Below are 18,874 nucleotides of genomic sequence, written 5' to 3'. Positions count from 1 at the left end.
ACTTCTCCGACAGCCACGTTGGCATGTACACAGGGCTCAGGCACTTCTCTGCCAGACACGTTAGCGCATAGCTACACCCCCATTGTACACCTCGACCTTCTCCTTGCATTTATAAAAGGGAGGTCCAGGGCCTTCCTGCGGGGGGGTCGCGTGGGGGACGAGCAAACGAACAGGCTCACACACTCTCTCTCTCTCTCTCGCGACGCTTGTAACCCCTACTACGAGCACCCCCGGTGCGAGATAATACAAGACGCATTCCCCCTTGTGTTCCATCTTGCGTCAACCCATCTGGGCAGGGGCACGCAGCGATAAATTCACTGGTCGGCTCGGTTGAGGGTCCCTCGGGGTCCGAAACGCCGACAAGGATCTTTCGATTTTATTTCTTTTATATATTTTTCCAAATTCAAATTCTAGTGTCAAAATTCTGATTTAAATTTGAACCATCAAAATTTGATATTGTCATTTATTTATTTTAGAAAATAATTTAAAAGACAAGAAAATCACTATTAAAATACATTTTAATTTAATTTTTTTTAAAAGTTTTTCTAAATCGTTTAAATAGGATTTTAGGGTGTTACAGTAGAGGAGTCTGTAAAAAGGAAATGGTTGGAGACTTTGCTGGAGGTATTTCGAGGTATGACCCTGGGGCCTGGGCCCTGGGCCCTGGCACAATACAACGCGCCCGTTGACTGACTTTGCTGTGCTCCGTGCTCAGCTGTGTTCGGTTCGGAGTTCGGACAATCTCCTGGAAATTCTGATCGAACCTCCTGCTTGGAGCTTCGCAGCAACACCGTCCTCACCCGCGCTGAAAAAGCACCCATCTTCCTATTGCGCCTTTCTTGTAGAGTCAAGTCAGCTCACTTTTCTCGTTTCGATCCAGATCCCGTATTCCCGTTGGATTCGTTTATCCCGCGTCCCGCAAGCAATATCAGATCCTTAGCTTCTGTGGTTCTGCACTTATTCAGCGTCTCTCCAGCTTGGACCCCTTAAAGTGTTCTCCAGGTCAGCCGTCAGTGCTGCTTAGTTCTTACAAGCTGGCTTATGTTCGATTGATTTCAGAACTTTCAAGCTCGTGCAAACTCTGTCTTTTATTGCGATAATTCGTTGAAGAGCCTCATTGTTTCGTAGAACTTGCAATAATAGCTCCTGAAGAGTTCTCGTGTACAGGTACAGCTACTTGAATCGTCAGAAATGGCCACTGACGCCAGCGGAGGTGGTAAGCCTAGTCTTCTTCTGAGTACTTTACCGAAGCAACTACCATCGGATTTTCTGAAAGAGATTACGGATGGGTTCTCTGCTGACAGAAAACTGGGTCAAGGTGGATTTGGAACTGTTTACAAGGTATAGCCAGCATCTCAAACGCTCTCCCCGTTTTCAAATAAGAGCACGCCGATTACGGTAGCTGACAGGTCAAACTGACAGGGATTCCTGCAAGACGGGCAAGCCATTGCTGTGAAGAAGCTCTCAGATAATTCCCCAGTGGCAACCGAAAAACAGTTCAAGAATGAGGTTGGGAACCTTATGGCCATCCAGCATGAGAACATAGTGAGGTTGTATGGCTACTGTCATGAACTGCAGAAGAAAGTGATAGAACACAATGGAAGATACATTCTTGTGGATGTGGTTCAGAGCATGCTCTGCTACGAATACGCCCCCAAGGGGAGCCTTGACAAGTGTATTTTTGGTATGAGGATGCACTATCCTATCTAACATAGTAGTACCTGTTTTTTCATTAATATATGAAAGAAATGTGCACTTCTGGATATTACATGACCCATCTTCTCATTCTTCAGATATATCTTCTAGGCCTAATTGGGCCACATGCTTCAAAATAATTAAGGGCATTTGCCAGGGTTTATATTTCCTACATAAGGGGATGGATAGGCCTATTGTTCATCTGGATCTTCAGCCTGCCAACATACTATTGGATGACAACATGGTACCAAAAATTGCGGATTTTGGCCTGTCAAGGCTCTTTGGTGAAGAACAAACCCGAATAAACACAATAAATGTTGTGGGAGCCAAGTAGGTCCTCTAACAGTTCTGTAATACCATTGTTTTATTTCCTTGCTGCTTTGCGTTTGTGTCTCAAACGACGATATTTGTGACAACATTGATGTTCATGCTTTCCAGAGGGTATATGGCTCCAGAATATCTGTACAGAGGGGAGATCTCAACCCGGTCTGACATATACAGCTTAGGCGTACTAATCATGGAGATCACAACTGGGCAGAAGAACTCTCCGAATGACAAAGACATGTGTGCAAGGAACTTTATAAATCAGGCTAGGATACATATATTACTTTGTGTTTGATGACTTAAAAGTTTTAGATGCTTATTCAAAATTTCCTAGGTTGTAAAATATCACTTAGGCTCATAATTCCAATCCTATAGGTTTGCCAAACATGGACAGACGAACACATGGCATCCAAGTACTCATCACTAGATGCAGACAGCCTCCAGCAAGTAAAAGCATGCATTGAAACTGGGCTAAAATGTGTGGATATCGATCAGAAGAAGAGGCCCTCTATAGTTGAAATTGTTGACAAGCTCGATGGAAGGCTTGCTCTCTGAATGGTAGTGTATGCTGCGCAAGGTAAAACTGTGATGCAGAGTTAATTCTGCCTATGGTGATATGCTCTAGATGCAATCACGGAAACAATAATTGTATCACTTACTAATTTATGTACTTATGAAAAATATGTTGCTTGTGTAATGCATGTGTTTTGGTTAGCATCTAGTACACCTTCCAGCCAGTTTTTTGTGTAACTTCAGCTGTGAACAAAAGATGTCATAATGTGACATACCTGTGATCTCAATGTTCATGTTATGATTTTACTCTAAACTATGTCTATAATCTTGTATCATTTGCATGTTCATATATTTTTAGAAAGAAGGATTCCCCTGCTTTTATATATATTTTTTTTTGAAGAGTCAGGAGGGGGGACCCCTACTGAGAATTTTATTAAAAAGCGAAAAGAAAGGGTTAGAACTTAGTCCTTTTACAAACAATAGAAAGAAAAGAATAAGAGAGCACTATTCCTATGTCTGCCACAGACTCAGCCAATTCGGGATAGAGGTGTCAAATTTCCCCCGCGCTCTGTGAATGATCAGTCGCAGTTCTTTGCTGAATTCCTGCGTACAGCGGTGCACTGAGGGGTCTTTGTTTGAAAACAACCACTCGTTTCGGCTTTTCCAGATGCTCCAAGTCATGAGAATAATAATCTCCATAGAGAAGGGAACGTTAAGCTGGTGGTTAAGGTTCGCTGATGCCTCCTCAGGATTAGAAATTCTGGGCGGAGTAATGCCAATTGAGTTCCAGCAGGCTTTCGCGAAGTTGCATCTGAGGAATAGATGATAGAGGGTCTCCTCTCTTTGCCAAATGCAGTTCTCACAAGAATAAGAGTCCAGCTCCATTTTTCTCCTTCTCAGCATATTTCTGGTATTTAGCCTATTTTTGAGCCACAACCAGTAGAAGACTCTATGCTTAGGCTGACATTTGCTTTTCCAAACTAGTCTGTAGATGGAGTGAATCTGCATCTGGCCCATGAAAAATCTGTAAGCTTTTTGGGAAGAGAATTTGTCCGACCCCCAAATGTACCTCCAACGGTCGTGAGCATCACTCAGGACAATTTGCTCCCAAGATCCCTTCAACACCAGAAATTGATCATACGCTTGTTCAGAGATAGGCAAATGAAAAAAACCATCAAATTGTTCCTGCTCTTTGGCCTCTTTAATAATTAATTTTGCGTTTTTGACAAAGGAGAATAGCTCTGAAAAATTATGCCTCGAGATGCTCTGACTCCACTGATCATCCCAGAACGAAATTGATCTGCCATTACCAATAGCAGGGATAGCCAGTCCTTTGAAGTTTGGAAGAAGCTTGACTATGCTCTTCCACCAGAAAGAGCCGACGCTTCTATGACCAGGGAGACCACAGGGTAAATAGTATTTATTCCAGATAAGATGCACCCAAGGTAAGTCACTGTGATTGAAAAAATTATGCAAGAATTTGATTAGAAGAGCCTCGTTCTGCGATTCTAAGCGAAGGACCCCCAGCCCACCATTCACTTTCCTCTGAGTAACCGAATTCCAAGCAATCAGAGGTGGCTTCTTGGAGTTGATGTCATTTCCTCTCCACAGACAGTGCTTTCTGAAAATGTCAATTTCCTTAATGATGGTTTTAGGAATCTTGAGCGTGCACATAAAGAACATTGGTAGGGCTGAGAAGACTGAATTTACCAATTCCAAGCGCCCAGCCTGAGACAAAAAGTTCGAGGAGCAGGACAGCCTCTTCTGAATCCTTTGAATAAGAGGGAGATAGTGTTCCTTTCTGGGTCTCGCAAGGCCCAGAGGCAAGCCAAGATAGGTGAATGACATCTCGCCAATCTGGCAATTGAAGGTACGGGACAGGATCACCATTTTTTCAGGGGACACATTTATAGGGAACATATTTGATTTATTATAGTTAACCTTCAGGCCAGTAGCAGAAGCAAAAGAGTTGAGGATTGCCTTGAGGAAGAAAAGTTGTTTAGGGCATGCTTCTAAAATCAAAAGAGTGTCGTCTGCATACTGAACAATCGGGAAATCCTGGTCACCAATATCCGGTAAAGGGAGCTTAAGAAGATTCCACAGCCTAGCTTTATTGATGATGCTCTGAAGAAGGTCAGCTGCCAGGACAAACAACAGAGGCGAAAGAGGGTCACCCTGCCTAACACCTCTCCTGCAATGAAAGGGCTTACCAGGAACTCCATTAAGTAACACCGAAGACGTGCCAGAGTGAAGGATGCTCCGAATCCAGTTGATCAACCTAGGACCGAAACCTTTGTGGATCAGAACCTGGATAATCAGCTCATGCTCAACAGTGTCAAAGGCTTTTTCGAAGTCCAGCTTGAGCACAATGATCTCTTTCTTTGAGGAGTGGCATAAGTGAATGTATTCAAAGGCCCAGGCCAAGCAGTCTTGAATAGACCTCCCCTTGATGAAACCATACTGATTCTTGTGAATTAACCGGGGCATGAACGGTTGCAGACGGTTTGCCAACAGCTTCGTTAAGATTTTCATACTATTGTTTAGAAGAGAAATTGGCCTGTAATCCCCCACCTTCTGAGGGCTCTCCATCTTCGGTATCAAAACAATGAAGGACCCGTTGATACTTCTAAGGCAGACCTGACCATGATAGAATTTATCACACAGATCATAGAAATCTGGGGCAATGACATGCCAGCACTTCTTGATAAAATTTGTATTAAAACCATCTGGGCCCGGGGATTTATCTGAAGGTAAGAGTTTTATAATGCTATCGATTTCCAGTTTAGAAAACGGTGAGTCTAACCCCTGAAGTTGCTCATTACTGGTTAAAAGTTCTGAGAGATCAAAACCAATGCCTGAAAAGTCAGACGAACCCAATCTGCATTTGAAAGCCTCCCAGAGAAGATCAGACTTATGTTCATGCTCAAGGAACGTGATCCCATTGTCATCAGTCAATGTAGAAATTGAATTTTTCCTGTGCTTAATGGTGACATGGGCGTGAAAGAAGCGAGAGCAAATGTCTCCATCAGTAACCCACCTAATAGCCGCACGCTGCTTCCAATAGATTTTCTGAATATTAAGAAAATCTGCCACCTTTTGTTGCAGAATTTCTCTGAAATTCCATTCCTCAATAGATAGATCCCGATGCTCTTCCATGTTGTCAATAAGTTCAATTAGCAACTTGATGTTCTTCACCGTTATGTCAATTTTTGGCAGCGACCTCTGCCAGTCTTTCAGAACTTTTCTTACATACTTGAACTTGGCAGTCAGGTTTTTAGCCTTGTCGGGAATGCTAGGGATCTCATTCCATGTAGCTTGAAAAAGGTTCATGAAACCATCCAGTTCAAGCCAGAAGTTCTCAAACCGAAATAATTTAGGTTTAGGAATTCTAGACTTAAAGGAAACCAAACAAGGAACATGATCGGAGATGTCTCGCGGCATTGTCTTAGCATGGGAGTCCGGGTAGACAGTCGACCATTCTTGAGAGATGAAAAACCAATCCAGCCTCTGAAGAAGAGGTTCCCGCTGTCTGTTCGACCAAGTGTACGTGAGCCCGTGAAGGGGAATTTCAATCAGGTCTAAATTGCTTATTGCTTCATTGAACTTCAGCATAAGGTTAATATCACCCCCAATCCTATTTCTGTCCTCCGGCCGACGGATTAAATTGAAATCACCAACGAGAAGCCAAAGTTTGTCGGGAGGCATAGAGATATTATGCAGCCAGTTGAGGAAATCAATTTTCCCATGTTGGGTACAAGGAGCATAAACATTAGTAATAATCCAGGAACAAGCCGACAAGTTTGAAGTGAATTTCACCGATTGGGCATAATTATTTTGAAAGATAACATTCCCGGAAAGCCTAGAGCTCTTCCAAATGATAACAGATCCGCCCGAGTTCCCCATCGAGGGAACAAAAGCAAAAGAATCAAAATGGGCAGGGCAAAAGTTTTTAAGGTAGGCCGAGTCAAAGAACTCCTTTGTTTCTTGCAAACAAACAACCTCACAACCAGCATCTCGAATAGAACAACGAATAGCATCCCACTTAGCGGTCGAGTTAATTCCTCTAACGTTGTGGCTCAGCACAGACCACTCCAAGAAGTTAACAGTATTGGGATTACTCATTGAGTAAACCAGACGTTTTTGGGCCATAACAATACCCAAACCAGTGGGTAAAGCCAGAATCAGTCCACAAGCAAAATATTAACAGAACATTAAAACAAGCACGCACAGGTGCCAGCCAAGTATCCAGAAGACCTGCATGAACCAAAAGTAAAACCGAGCACACCCAAAAGTTAAAGGGGCCCACACCGAAGCCCAGATCCCCCGCCATCCGCCTATTGGTTGCCTTGCTTATCTTCATCAGATGAATCATCAGTTTTTTCATCAGCCAGGTCCTTCCTGTCAACCCTCCGCGGCCCAACAGGTCCCACAGTCGATTTCTTTTGCTTCAACCTCTGCTCAGAAAGGTCATCCTCAGACAGGTTACAAAGCCTGGTGCCCAGATTCCGCAGCACCTTGGAGGATAGCGGGGGTGGGCCATCGAAGTTATGTTGGCACATGAGGCAGTTCCTTTTTGGGCAGGCCCCATGCCTGAACCCAGCACGTGATTCCTTCAATCGTTTGCTTCTTCTGAGCCCTGACTCCACAATGATTGGAGACGGCCCACCACAACCATCGGAATCCTTGGAGATCCCAGAAGTGACATCCCCCAGGGAGGAATCAACTGGACATTCCTTAGGGACCACAAAAGGGATGAATTTCATTCCCTGCTCCTGCAAAATTGGGGGGATATCTGACAGCAGAAAAGTCTTCGACCAATTGAAAGCATCCGACTGAAGAAGATTCGAAAGAAAAAAAGGTGCCCACTTCTTAGGGATGTCCACCGAGTGTTCAGCTAACCCAGACGGAGCAAAGTATTTGGCCCAGATCCTAGAGAACTGGACAACTCTTTTCCTCTCTTCAAACAACTGGAAGACGGGGTCAGGTTGCCATTCCTGATGGAGCATGAAGTTCATCTCAAAATTCTGAGGGTGATTATTGTTAGGCTCATCAACATGGGCCTGAGGGGGCAAGACCTCCATATCATGGACATGATCCACCTGAGGCACTGGCCCATCAACCTCCTGAGGCCCAATAAATGGGGCAACATTGATGTCAATTCCATCCCCAAGCAGCGCATGACCATTCACCGCAAGATGACCATTCGGAAGGGGTGCAAGCTGACCAGCACCAATGGAGCTATCTGACGACAAGCCAGAGTGTTGGTTACTGAGTTGTAGTTCTTCCTGCTGAAAGTGTTGCTCCTCTGGCAAAAAGGGCTGCAGGACCTGCTGATTGGGCTGTTCATTCACAATCCACTGGTCCCACTCTCCCTGGCCAAAGTCATCCTGCTGAGCCGGCATCACTCCACCCGCAGGCTCCGGAGGGAAGTTTAGGTCAAGCCCTGCCGGAGGCAAGGGCTGACCCAGCCCGAAGAAGGCCAGGGGGAGCTGATGGCCATCCTCGGGGGCCGGAGGGATGGGGTCCTCATCCTGAGCTTGCCCGCCAAGCATGAGTTGCTGAATAATTTCACATTGCACAGTCCAGGAGTCACCAGCAAAGCCCTCAGCCTCTGAAAAAACAATAAATTGGGGGACTTCATCCAGCGAGGTGACGCGAACATGAAGCAGAGTTCTAGAGATATTACTCCGATCCTCCTCCCATAGAATCAGCCTTCCAAACGACCCAATGGCAGCCTGTAAGAACTCTGAAGAACAATAGTCCAAAGGAAACCCCAAAAGCATAAGCCAACACTCATAGTTGAAAAGGAGAGCACGATGATTCCAAGCATCATTGTGACAGACCATAGTGAAAGTAGCGTCTAAATATTGTTGGGGGCCAAGCAGAACCAAGTTATCTCGTTCCAGAACACTACGGAATTGCACAATCACCTGCCCCAGATGCGAGCGCTGAATGGCTCGAACACCAACCCTACGATGCTCAACAAGATACTCCCTGACCACATCCCTAACCGCAGGGAACAAGACCTCATGCTCAGGCAAAGGATGAATATTGATAATCGCCCAGTCCTCGTGAGATGGCGTCAAACACTGCGAGACTGACCTGACCATGATCCCACGATGCTGGACCACTGAGGCGCTGAATCCTGGTGGGAGGAACGGCTCCGGGTCTACGCGCCGGTACGCCATTGACAGATTCTCAGACGATCGCCGGAGAGCCAAGAGCGAAGGAGCGGTTTGGGGTTTTGGTGAAGTGACACCCAACGCGAGCTCCAAGGACGTTTCTGGCGCCTGTTCGGATATTTTTAATAATACCGCCCTGGTGAATTCACCGAAGGAGGCAAAGGAGGGAGGGGTCCCACCCGTCAGGGACCGGGTGGAAGGGCGAAACCAGGATCCGAAGTCCAAGAGGTGAGACGACCCCTCCAAAAGGCAATTACTTTCGAAGGAAGGGAACGAGGAGAGAGGAAATCCAAATTCTGATTTTTTACGATTGCAGAATAATTCCAAATGCCCCCTGGCTTTACAAAACTGGCAAAGAAATGCTGAGGAAACCGAGCCAGACAAATCCGGCCTCCCAAGACCAGGCCCAGGCCTGAAAGGCCCAATACGCAGAATGGGCCGCCAATGCAACCTACGAGGCCAAGGTCGCCCAACAGTTGAATTTGAAATTGAATTTGAGATTGAAAAGGAGCAATCATCACGGCCCTGACATCCGTGTCCAATCCTGCTTCCGTTAAGCCTGGGAATACCCATTGGAGGAGCAATCCTGCGACGAAGATCACGCGACGAGGCCCCCGAGGTCGAAGTGGCGACAGGAAACCTCGGACCCCGAGCTCCAGAGGGGGAACCCAATCTATTGAAAACAGAAATCCTCGGAGCATTCAAATTTCCAGCGAAACGGGAAGGACGATTATGCCGAAGAACTGGGACAGCGTTCACACCAGTCAATGGCGGACGCTTAACCATATCAGCGAATGAGATTTTTTTTTTCTGCCCTTGACAAACCACCAATTGGCATTCTCCTCCTGAAGGAATAATTTGAATTCATAGTTCCAGTTAGGTCCACCCGAGTTCCACAAGTTGAAGAAAGCTTTGAATTCTGGACGAACAATGCATCTGGAGTTGTAAATGTGGAACCCAACATCCTTGGAAGAAACTGTGAAGCGGAAAACCCGGTCGGTAAGAGAGAGGACCATGAATCCCCTGGCAGAACCACCAAAAGCAGCTTGAAGAAGATGACCAACCGAGATTGAATCAAGCTTGAGGATGCATCTTCCAAACGAGACAACAAGCCAGAAGGCCGACGGAGAGTGCGGACTTCCAGGGCAAACAGGAGAGGAAAACCGGCGTCTAACATCAGCTTCAAAAAGCAAACCCGGCCGGAAGTCCAAACGAGACAAATCCATCACCCAGCACGAAGAAGACCAAGCGGGGAGGGGGAGCGAAGAAGACCAAGAAGAGGGGAAGGGTGCGGCACAGGGTGCACCAAGCTCAGAACCAACTCACAGGGGGGAGCATGGCGAGGTCGCCTGCGGCGGTCGCCCGCCGGCGAGCTTGTTGGCGGCGTGCACCTCCTCGTCTCCGGTGTGGCCGCCAGTCATCCAAACTCTCAACAGTCGGGACCAGTGACAGATCCTGCGTGAAAATGCTCATCTGCCAGCCCGCACCGCACCGCGCGCACCCGCTCCACGGAAGACAAAGTAGTAAAATTAACCGCGCAGCGCAGGTGTGCAACTGCGCGGGAGCGGGCCTCGCATTTTTCTCCCGGGCCTGCGTGCGTGACTGGCGAAGTCTTTTATCCCCGGGGCGAAGGCGGCAGGAAGCTTCGTTGCGCACCGAACCCTTGACGTGATCCGCCGGACCTATTAGCGCCGCCGCCGTCGTCCTGCAGAGCAGTGAGTGGTTCAGGTGAGGCAACACTTGGCTGCTTCCCCTCGTCGCGCTCGCGGCCTGCAACTTAAAAGGATTGTATGTTGACAAGGAACAAATAAGACCTCCTGCTTTTATATATTCAAAAGGCACAACGTTAAACAGCCCGAGTTCTTTTGTGTTACAAAGAAGATACTTAATATAATATTTTATTTTTATATATGTATATATATCTCAACTATTATAAAGCACGACTGCTGGAGATTTACTGGAGATGGCCTTAAGGCTGAACTTAACACTCAGCATCCAGACCATCCACACTATGACCCACGTCTAAAGCTTCACCCCGAACCAAAACTGCATTGGTTGAGACCAGATCGACCATCCGATCCGGTGGCCTGATGTGTTTGTCATTTCGCCCGTCCACCAGTTGATTTGAGGTGGTCTAACACCCAAATTTCTTATTTTTAATAAATAAATTCCCCAATAAGATTTATTTGAATAAGAGTTTTTGTGCGGATTCTTTATTTAAATTATTTTCTCAAATAAATCGATGGGAGAAATATAAAATTATGTCTGTGCGTTGCATGTTGAAATATTGTGTAATTGGAATTTGAGTTTGAAATATTTGATTTGGTTTTGAAAACTGAATTAAATGAAAAGGAAAAAAAAGAAGAACAGCTCACCTGCAGGCTTCTCCTTTCTTCTTGGCCCAAGTCCTCTCACCCCTGCACTCCTTAGCCAAATGGGCCGAACAGCCTCGGCCCAAACCGCGCATGCCGAACGCACCCTCACCCGTGTCTAGTAAAACGTATCATAGAATACGTATTTTCTTATGCGTGTTTCCGCTGGGATAGAACCGTCTCTTACCTCTAGCCGCACGGTACTTTGCTAAGGCGATTGTCTTTGTTAAGTAACCCTAATTAGGGTTATATGGACAAAATACCTGCTTTGTCCCTAAGGGGTCTCACATCTCTATATAAGGAACATTTACACCCCTCATAATAGAGAGAAGAGAAAGAGACTAAATGCCCAACCCTACATCGTGTCTCGTGTGTTTCCTCTGCCGTGCTTTTGGGAAGGGATATGAGTCTTCCACGACTTCTCGCGCCTAATATGCTGACGGGAGGGAAGGGTGCGGATCTGGTGATCCGTGGTAACGTAGTTCTCAACACGTTATCAGCACGCTCTACCTCGACGTTGCTGCGGGATCAGATCTGCATCAACTCTTCGTCAAGCCGGCAGGTCCTCCGGCCTAGCCGAACTGTCCTACGCGACAGCCTTCGATTCTGTCTCTAAAAATTAAATGGTATGTCTTTATAAGTAGAATGAATTTACTGTTTATCGTGGCTAATTAAAAAAAGCACGGCGATGGTGGCTCTGCTGGTCACGCACCGCACGAACTGCTTCGATAGTGTATCCCGTGTGCTTGCGCCGTGCGAACCGCCCTGCTGGCGGCTTCTTGACCAATCTGACCAAGCGCTAGCTAGGCTCTCACCCGGGATGGAGGCGGCCGCCTCCGGTCTTTATGGGCCACGTGCTGGTGATGCTTCCAGAGAGAGGCGGTTGAGCTGAGAAAGCCCATGCGAAAAATGGATCGGTCAAAGCCGCGCATAAAAAGGAAAGGAGCGGTTGCATGATGCGTGCATGCAAAATGACAGTTGCATCGGCAGTCAACAGAAAAGGCACGATCGTGGGTCTTGCGCATGCACATAGGAAGCAACGACTCCTCCTTGGTTTTATTTTCGATTTGGTCGTTAATCTCAATTTAATTATTTATATAAATAAAATTCTTGGTAAATTTATACAGTTTGTATGCATGCTACAATTTCTACCTTCATTAATTATTTTCTGAAGCAAATAATTAGTAGAAAATACATGCTTAATATATGAGAAAATATCTTTTACACCCGTGTTATGTTTATGCATTAATTATTATGTTTGTTTTCTGCTTTTATTTCCTGTAGTAGATAATTAGCAGAAAATTAAAATACATACGAAGGTTATATTGTGCATACTTAAATCGCTCTAAATATTTATATTATATTGAGTTTTTGACTCACGCGCGAGCGGTTAAATATTATAGGGGTACTCGGACACACTGATCAAGCTATGTTATTATCGGTTGAGTTATGGCATTAGCTGAATATTGACTGCGCCCTGGCAACATGACGCAGTACTTGTGCCGTTCGAACTTGGCTGCGTCATGTGATTGCTATGTCGCACTCTCACTTAATCGGACCACTCCCGTTGAGTCGAACCGCCATCACTGAGTCGCTTATTTTTCGCATGCCCTGTAGACACTGTCTGTCTGTCATGATCATTGAGCCACAATTGCGCCTGTTGCGCACGTTGCGTGGACTTATCATGTACCCCGATTACCGAGCCATAATTGTGCCTGTTGCGCTTATTACGACGGCTTGTTGTGTTGTCGTAGCCCTGATGGTCGCACACGCGTTGACGCCAGATACACTAGAGCTTGTACTCGCGTGGATTGTGTTGGGTTGTTCAAGCCCCTGAAGTCACATCATAACGCAACCTTTGTAAATAATTTTGTTTAGCTCTATATTTTATTTGATTGTGTTGTGTGGCATCATATTTATACATCGCCAAGTGGCCATAACAACTATATCAAGCTCTATAGTGCTTGGAAATCTGGGAAATTAAATTAAAATACAATAAACACAGATAAGTTATTTTTCTGCTCTCTCCTCATGCATAAAGTTTTACCCAAAGTAAACCGAAGATATATAATGCATGAAAGCCTTTTTGGCATCGAAGACATCACAAATTGGGATTCTATTAGTAAGCAAAAAGACCTTACCAAATAATTTAAGACCAGAAATCTCAGTCATACATTGCTCAACTAGATGTTAGCACATTGCTCTCTTTGTCGCTGAATGACATGAAACAAACTATGAGATAAAAGGACATGTAATCGCTAGCAACACGAAGTTGCGAGTATACCGAGAGGTTATTCTGAGAATTTTTTCACTATGTTGGTGTGAAAACCATAGTGTGTTCCCGTCGAACCACTTCACTCGTTTTATCTAGGACCTCTATGCTTGTGTTGCATACATCTCTCAGAATTGTAAATACTTATAGTCACTGAATTGACTCGGGATAGTCCTTTGACAAGTTTGGTATACACTGTAAGCTAAATGGTAAAGGTCGGTCCTGAATGGACACATACTTGGGTTTATGTAGCCGAACTACACTTCATTCCACCCTTTGGCATGCTTACCATTATCTACCTCCGATCTACCAGAAGTGAGAAGAGTAGACAAATAACTATGAAATCCCACATCACCACAGAGCTTGAGAGACCCATCCCACATATGTGTTGAATAAACACTGTTCCGCTATGTAATATATATCTGGCAAATGGCATGAATTAAAATATGCAGTTAATAGGATTCTAAAGATCCATCATGAGATCCTAGGAGGACCCATATATTTGAATTATAAATATGCAACATATAAATATCGTACTGAATAATACATTCCTGACGAATGAACACTCTCCTATGTAGAGATAATATCTCCTAGATGAGATTATAGTTCCTTGACGGAACCTTTCCAAAAGAAATAAAGTCTGTGTTAAACACCAAAGTTTGATAATCCCTATAAAGGGATAAAGACCCATACAGACCCGAAAAGGAATAAGACGAGGTACCAAAGGACTTGAAGTTCACCGAATAAGCACATGTGCATTCCACGATCTTTACTCATGGTATTTTTCTACTAGATGTGGAATTATGGTATCCTCTAAAGCCCTGATGGCAGAAACCTATAAGGTTTAGGTGTTACTGGCATAATATCCCCATTGTGCTAGAATGACAGACTATAACGATGTCTGTGATCGATGAAAAATCCCTGATGGATTACGATCTTTGATGGGATTTTGTTACACCATCATAGATGTTGCAATGGATGAACGCCTGGAGCGATGTCTAATATTTAGAATATGTACTATTGCAACTATATTATCCCCTAAGTCCTATTGAAGGACATGTTATTTGCTTTGCACAACTATGTATAAAATGTGGTGTAAGATAGAAAATGATAGCACCCCAACCTCATTCATTCTCGTTATTCCAGATGAACGATGAGACATATATCTTGAAGAATATGCTTGAGTTATGAGGGATAACGACTTTGACAGATGTCATCGTCAGGGGGAGCGAATGCTTATATTGATCACAATCGTGAGACAATAAATGTCATATTCTATGCCCTGAAGGTGTGAGCTTGATGATCAATATGTGAACCTTTATGTAAATTTCTATCAAATATATAGATCCAGTCGATCAAACACCATCAGTCAAAGTGGCTTATTTATATTGATACGTGCACTTACCTCGTATATCCTAGAAGTGAGTAGAGGTAAAGTTCCTGAAATAGTCCTTTGCAAGGATATGCAATCCGTTTGCTAAATCTTTATGTGCATATACTTCTAGAAGAAGATGTTTTGCCTTATTGATACGATTTTGCAAGGATCAGGGGAGCACATTTCTAAAGTTAGCCCTTGTAGAAGATTCGATAAATCTAGATCTCAGAGGATCAAAATCTGTCCCGATGACAGTTGTTGTACTCTTTTTCCCTTAGTGAGTTTTCTTGAAGTTTCTCATATGAGTTTTTAACGAGGCAACAAAGTGCAAATGCAATTTGTATCACCATGCACTCTTTCTCCATATTTTCCCACTGGGTTTTTCGGAGTTTTAACGAGGCATGTGTTGGTCGCGGTATTCGCCCAAGGGGGAGTGTTAAGTAACCCTAGTTAGGGTTATGTGGGCAAATACCTGCTTTGCCCCTGAGGGGTCTCACATCTCTATATAAGGAACATGTACACCCCTCATAACAGAGAGAAGAGAAAGAGGCCAAAGGCCCAACCCTACATCGTGTCTCGTGTGTTTCCTATGTCGTGCTTCTAGGAAGGGATACGGGTCTTCCACGACTTCTCGCGCCTAATCTGCTGACGGGAGGGAAGGGTGCAGATCTGGTGATCCGTTGTAACGTAGTTCTCAACAGTCTTGACTCAATCACAAGAGCCAAGGAGGACTCTATCACACCCGGATTTAAGAGATAAAGTCGGGTACATCTCATATATGCGCCAAAAAAGAACAACACATATAATGATCAAGTGTATAGAGATAAATCTCATAAATATTATTACATAGCAGAAGTGTCTTACAAAAATAATGATAACAATAAAGCGAACTAATAATTATTCCTTGACGTCATCATGCTGACTAGGAGACGCTACCTGCTAAGCTGAGCATTGCTTTTAATAAGTTGGTCAAATTTTATTAGCAGTTACTAAATGTAAGTGTATACCAACCCAAAGTAGTAGTAGATCAAAATTAATAATAAACCACAATGCGATACAAATGACAATTTAAATTTACTTCCATAAATTAATCATGCGAGAGTTCTGAGATGCTCATGACGTGAGCACGACTAGTATACTAGTTTTACACTCTGCATGGGTTGCACACTTTACCCACAAGTCATGTCACCCAGTTGCCAAGGGGTCTAGAAGTTTCATTCATCTCTACCGAGGAGACGAGGTAGGGTAACGCTACGAGGCCTTTCCAAAGTTCCACTAGTTCAAGAAAAACCGCTACGGATTCAGGAAGAAGGAAGCATATGAATCCCCCATCCGGAAAGCTAGGCAATCCGACCCGAGAACCTCTCTATACTCTGCAGCGATGCCTCCGCGCTTGCCCCTTTCAGGTAAGGTAATCTCTCCCTAGTTTTCCTAATTACTTAGCCAAGGGCGTCCCATTCTATCCTTGTGGTGGCACTGTATTCTCAAGTTAAGCTCCATGTTTCAATTAACACCATAGTCTTATCATGACATTAAAGAATAGAATGACAATAATAAAGTATGATCATGAGCATATTTTTCTTAACACCCAAAACCACATAGAGCAATAGCAGCGACTACCCAAATGTTCAGTGGTGATCAAGGCACAAGATAAAGCAGACTAGGGTGACCTATTGGGTCCATCAAAATTAAGCCTAAAATGCCATAGTGATTAAAGAGAACATTATTGGGTAAAGAAAACTGGTCAAGGGCACAACTTGCCTTCAACGAGCTCCTGCTCAGAATTATCCACCTGCTAAGCACCTGGGTCCTCAATCACTTGCTCGTCTACTCGCAACAATACAAATAAACATGGTACAGGATAAATTAACATCACACCAAACGGAGGAATATAATGCATGATAATATTCTACGCAACACAATGATATCGTAGGTTCGAGAATTACTAAATTCGAAGTTACGGATAACAAGTTATGATTTTCCGAAAGTTTTATGTGGTTGGTATAGAATAAACTAGGTACATAATTATATTCTATGTTTTATGAATAAACAGAGTTACCATGTGATAAATGATATTAAAACAAAATTATTGCAACTGGAATGGGTCAAAAAGGAGTTGAAATGAATTAGTTATGAAATAAATAAGTTTCTAGAATTATTTTTATATTAAAAACCATTTTCTGGTTGATTTCATTAAGTCTGCAAATTAATTGGACTGCGCGCACAACATCGCGAAAGGACAGGGGCTTCACTGTAAATTATAAGGCATGGATGTAAATTCGTTACACATGGCACATACGATGGGTTGATTCCCCTGAAACAGAGGGACTCGGCCGCAAAAATCCCTAACCAGACGGACACGGATTTCCTATAGCGACCCGATCCGAAGCGAACGACCCAAATTAGATCTATCATCAAACGAACCGGTACGCGCCGAAGGCAGTCGGATTAAAGATCAACGGCTCAGATTTAATACGACGAAAGGGTAACCTTTGATCATATCACAGTCGTAGATCTAGGGTTCAACGGTGTAGATTTTAAATACTCGAGACATGACTGTACTCGTCTGATCTAGATTAGACAACTCAGATCCACCGTGCAGAAGCGTTTCCTTTACCTAATCCGAGCCGACCGCGGCCAGATCGACGGTCCGAACCATTCACCGATCCCCATCTAATCTAGATCGCCCAACCAAGATCGGATGGAGGAAAACTCTCCCCTGCCCACAGCTGTTCAACCCACCGGTGACGCGGTCACCCGGCGCGGTAGTGCCATGGCCGGAACATCCCAAAACTCGACACCACACGCAAAGCTTTGATTTGAAGAGCCCTACATGATGACCTATGCAAGGTAAACACGATGGACGTGTACGTACCCCACAATGCGTCGCAGAAAGCCCTGGCCACGGCGAGCGGTGGATCCACAATTCCAGTTGGGCACCAGCGCAGAATTAGGCCGATTCACCGTACCCGATGCGCTGGGACACCACCGCATAGGATTTCCCAGCTGCAGTTGATCTTCACCAGTGATAGCTAGGCGTAGTGCGGTGAGGAGACTACGACGGTGCTCAGCTTCCTCCTCATGGATGAATCGGACGGTGGTGGGGTTTCCCTCGGTAGTATGGGGCGCGGCGAGAGCGGCCAAGGGAAAGCCAATCCCATCATATATGTGCAGGCGTGTAACGCCCCGAATTTTTGCAGTTGAATTTTTTCTTTTCTTTACTCGCCAAAATTCGGGCGTTACCTTTTCTTTTTCTTTTTGCCCTCGCTACACCTTGACCTTTTCCAAAGTTCTAGCGGGATTCGGTTTGGATTTCCCGTGTAAGAAAAACCCTAAATACTTTATGTTGTTTGATGCACCATGTCGAACCTTGCATTTCTTTTGATTGCTTTGAAAGTGCAAATGCATTCATGTAGAAAGATCGGATTTCGAAAATGAGGAGAAGATCTTTTCTTTCTTTTTCTCTCTCTTTCTCTCTCCTCTTTTTCTCTCTCTCCCGCGCCGTGGGCCGACCCCGGCCGGCCCAGCCGCCCCTGGCGCCCCCCCTTGGGCCCAATTGGCCCATGCCACCCCCCCTCCCTTTATTTTTCCCAAAACCCCCCAATCCCTCTCCCTCTCTCTCATTTTCCCTCTCTCTCCCCTAGCGCCGCCCCTACCCGCCCCTGCCCTAGCGCCGCCCCTCCCCGTCGCCGATCGGCCGCCCCGCCCCGTCCCCGTCGCCGGTGAGCCCCCTCCCCCTCCCCCTCTCCTCCCTCTCCCATTCCCCCTCCCCTTCCCCCTCGCCGCTTGGCCGCCCGCCTGGCCGCCCGCCTGGCCGCCCACCATGGCCGCCCGCCTGGCCGCCCGCCTGGCCGCCCGCTCGGCCGCCCGCCAGGCCACCCCAACCCCCCCGCTGGCCGCCCCGGCCGCGCCCCCAGCCTGCCCCGGCCGCGCCCCCCAGCCGGCCCCGGCCGCGCCCCCGTCGCCCTGGCCGCCCGCCCGGCCGCGCCCTGGCGCGCTCGCCTGGCCCCTGGCCGCCGCCCCCTGCGCAGGGCCGGTTCAACCGCCCCTAGGGCCGGTTCAACCGCCCCCCCTCTGTTTTTTTTTATTTATTTTTTTTATTTTATTTTATTTACTTTCTGTGATCATAGTTATTTTATTT

General features: G+C 45.5%; 1 protein-coding gene across 5 annotated transcripts; it reads left to right on the top strand.

Annotated features, from left to right (window-relative positions):
• The first annotated feature begins 643 nt into the window (after nt 1-643).
• On the top strand, nt 644-2,852 carry LOC100192804 (putative protein kinase superfamily protein). Of its 5 annotated transcripts, none has more exons than XM_008678268.3 (6): nt 644-1,002; nt 1,168-1,341; nt 1,423-1,684; nt 1,794-2,025; nt 2,134-2,284; nt 2,395-2,852. In XM_008678268.3, the coding sequence occupies exons 2-6, from the start codon at nt 1,192-1,194 to the stop codon at nt 2,572-2,574; spliced, it is 975 nt and encodes a 324-aa protein (XP_008676490.1). In that variant the 5' UTR covers nt 644-1,002; nt 1,168-1,191; the 3' UTR covers nt 2,575-2,852. The 5 variants fall into 5 exon arrangements, with proteins under 5 accessions (XP_008676490.1, XP_008676491.1, XP_035822528.1 ...); XM_008678269.4 differs by having other exon boundaries at nt 2,134-2,259; nt 2,395-2,838; XM_035966635.1 differs by having other exon boundaries at nt 662-1,002; nt 1,174-1,341; nt 2,134-2,259; nt 2,395-2,838.
• Nucleotides 2,853-18,874: the final 16,022 nt, after the last annotated feature.

The sequence above is a fragment of the Zea mays genome, chromosome 4 (assembly GCF_902167145.1).
Source record: "Zea mays cultivar B73 chromosome 4, Zm-B73-REFERENCE-NAM-5.0, whole genome shotgun sequence".
Taxonomy (NCBI): domain Eukaryota; kingdom Viridiplantae; phylum Streptophyta; class Magnoliopsida; order Poales; family Poaceae; genus Zea; species Zea mays.
This window is presented reverse-complemented; position numbering and strand designations above follow the sequence as displayed.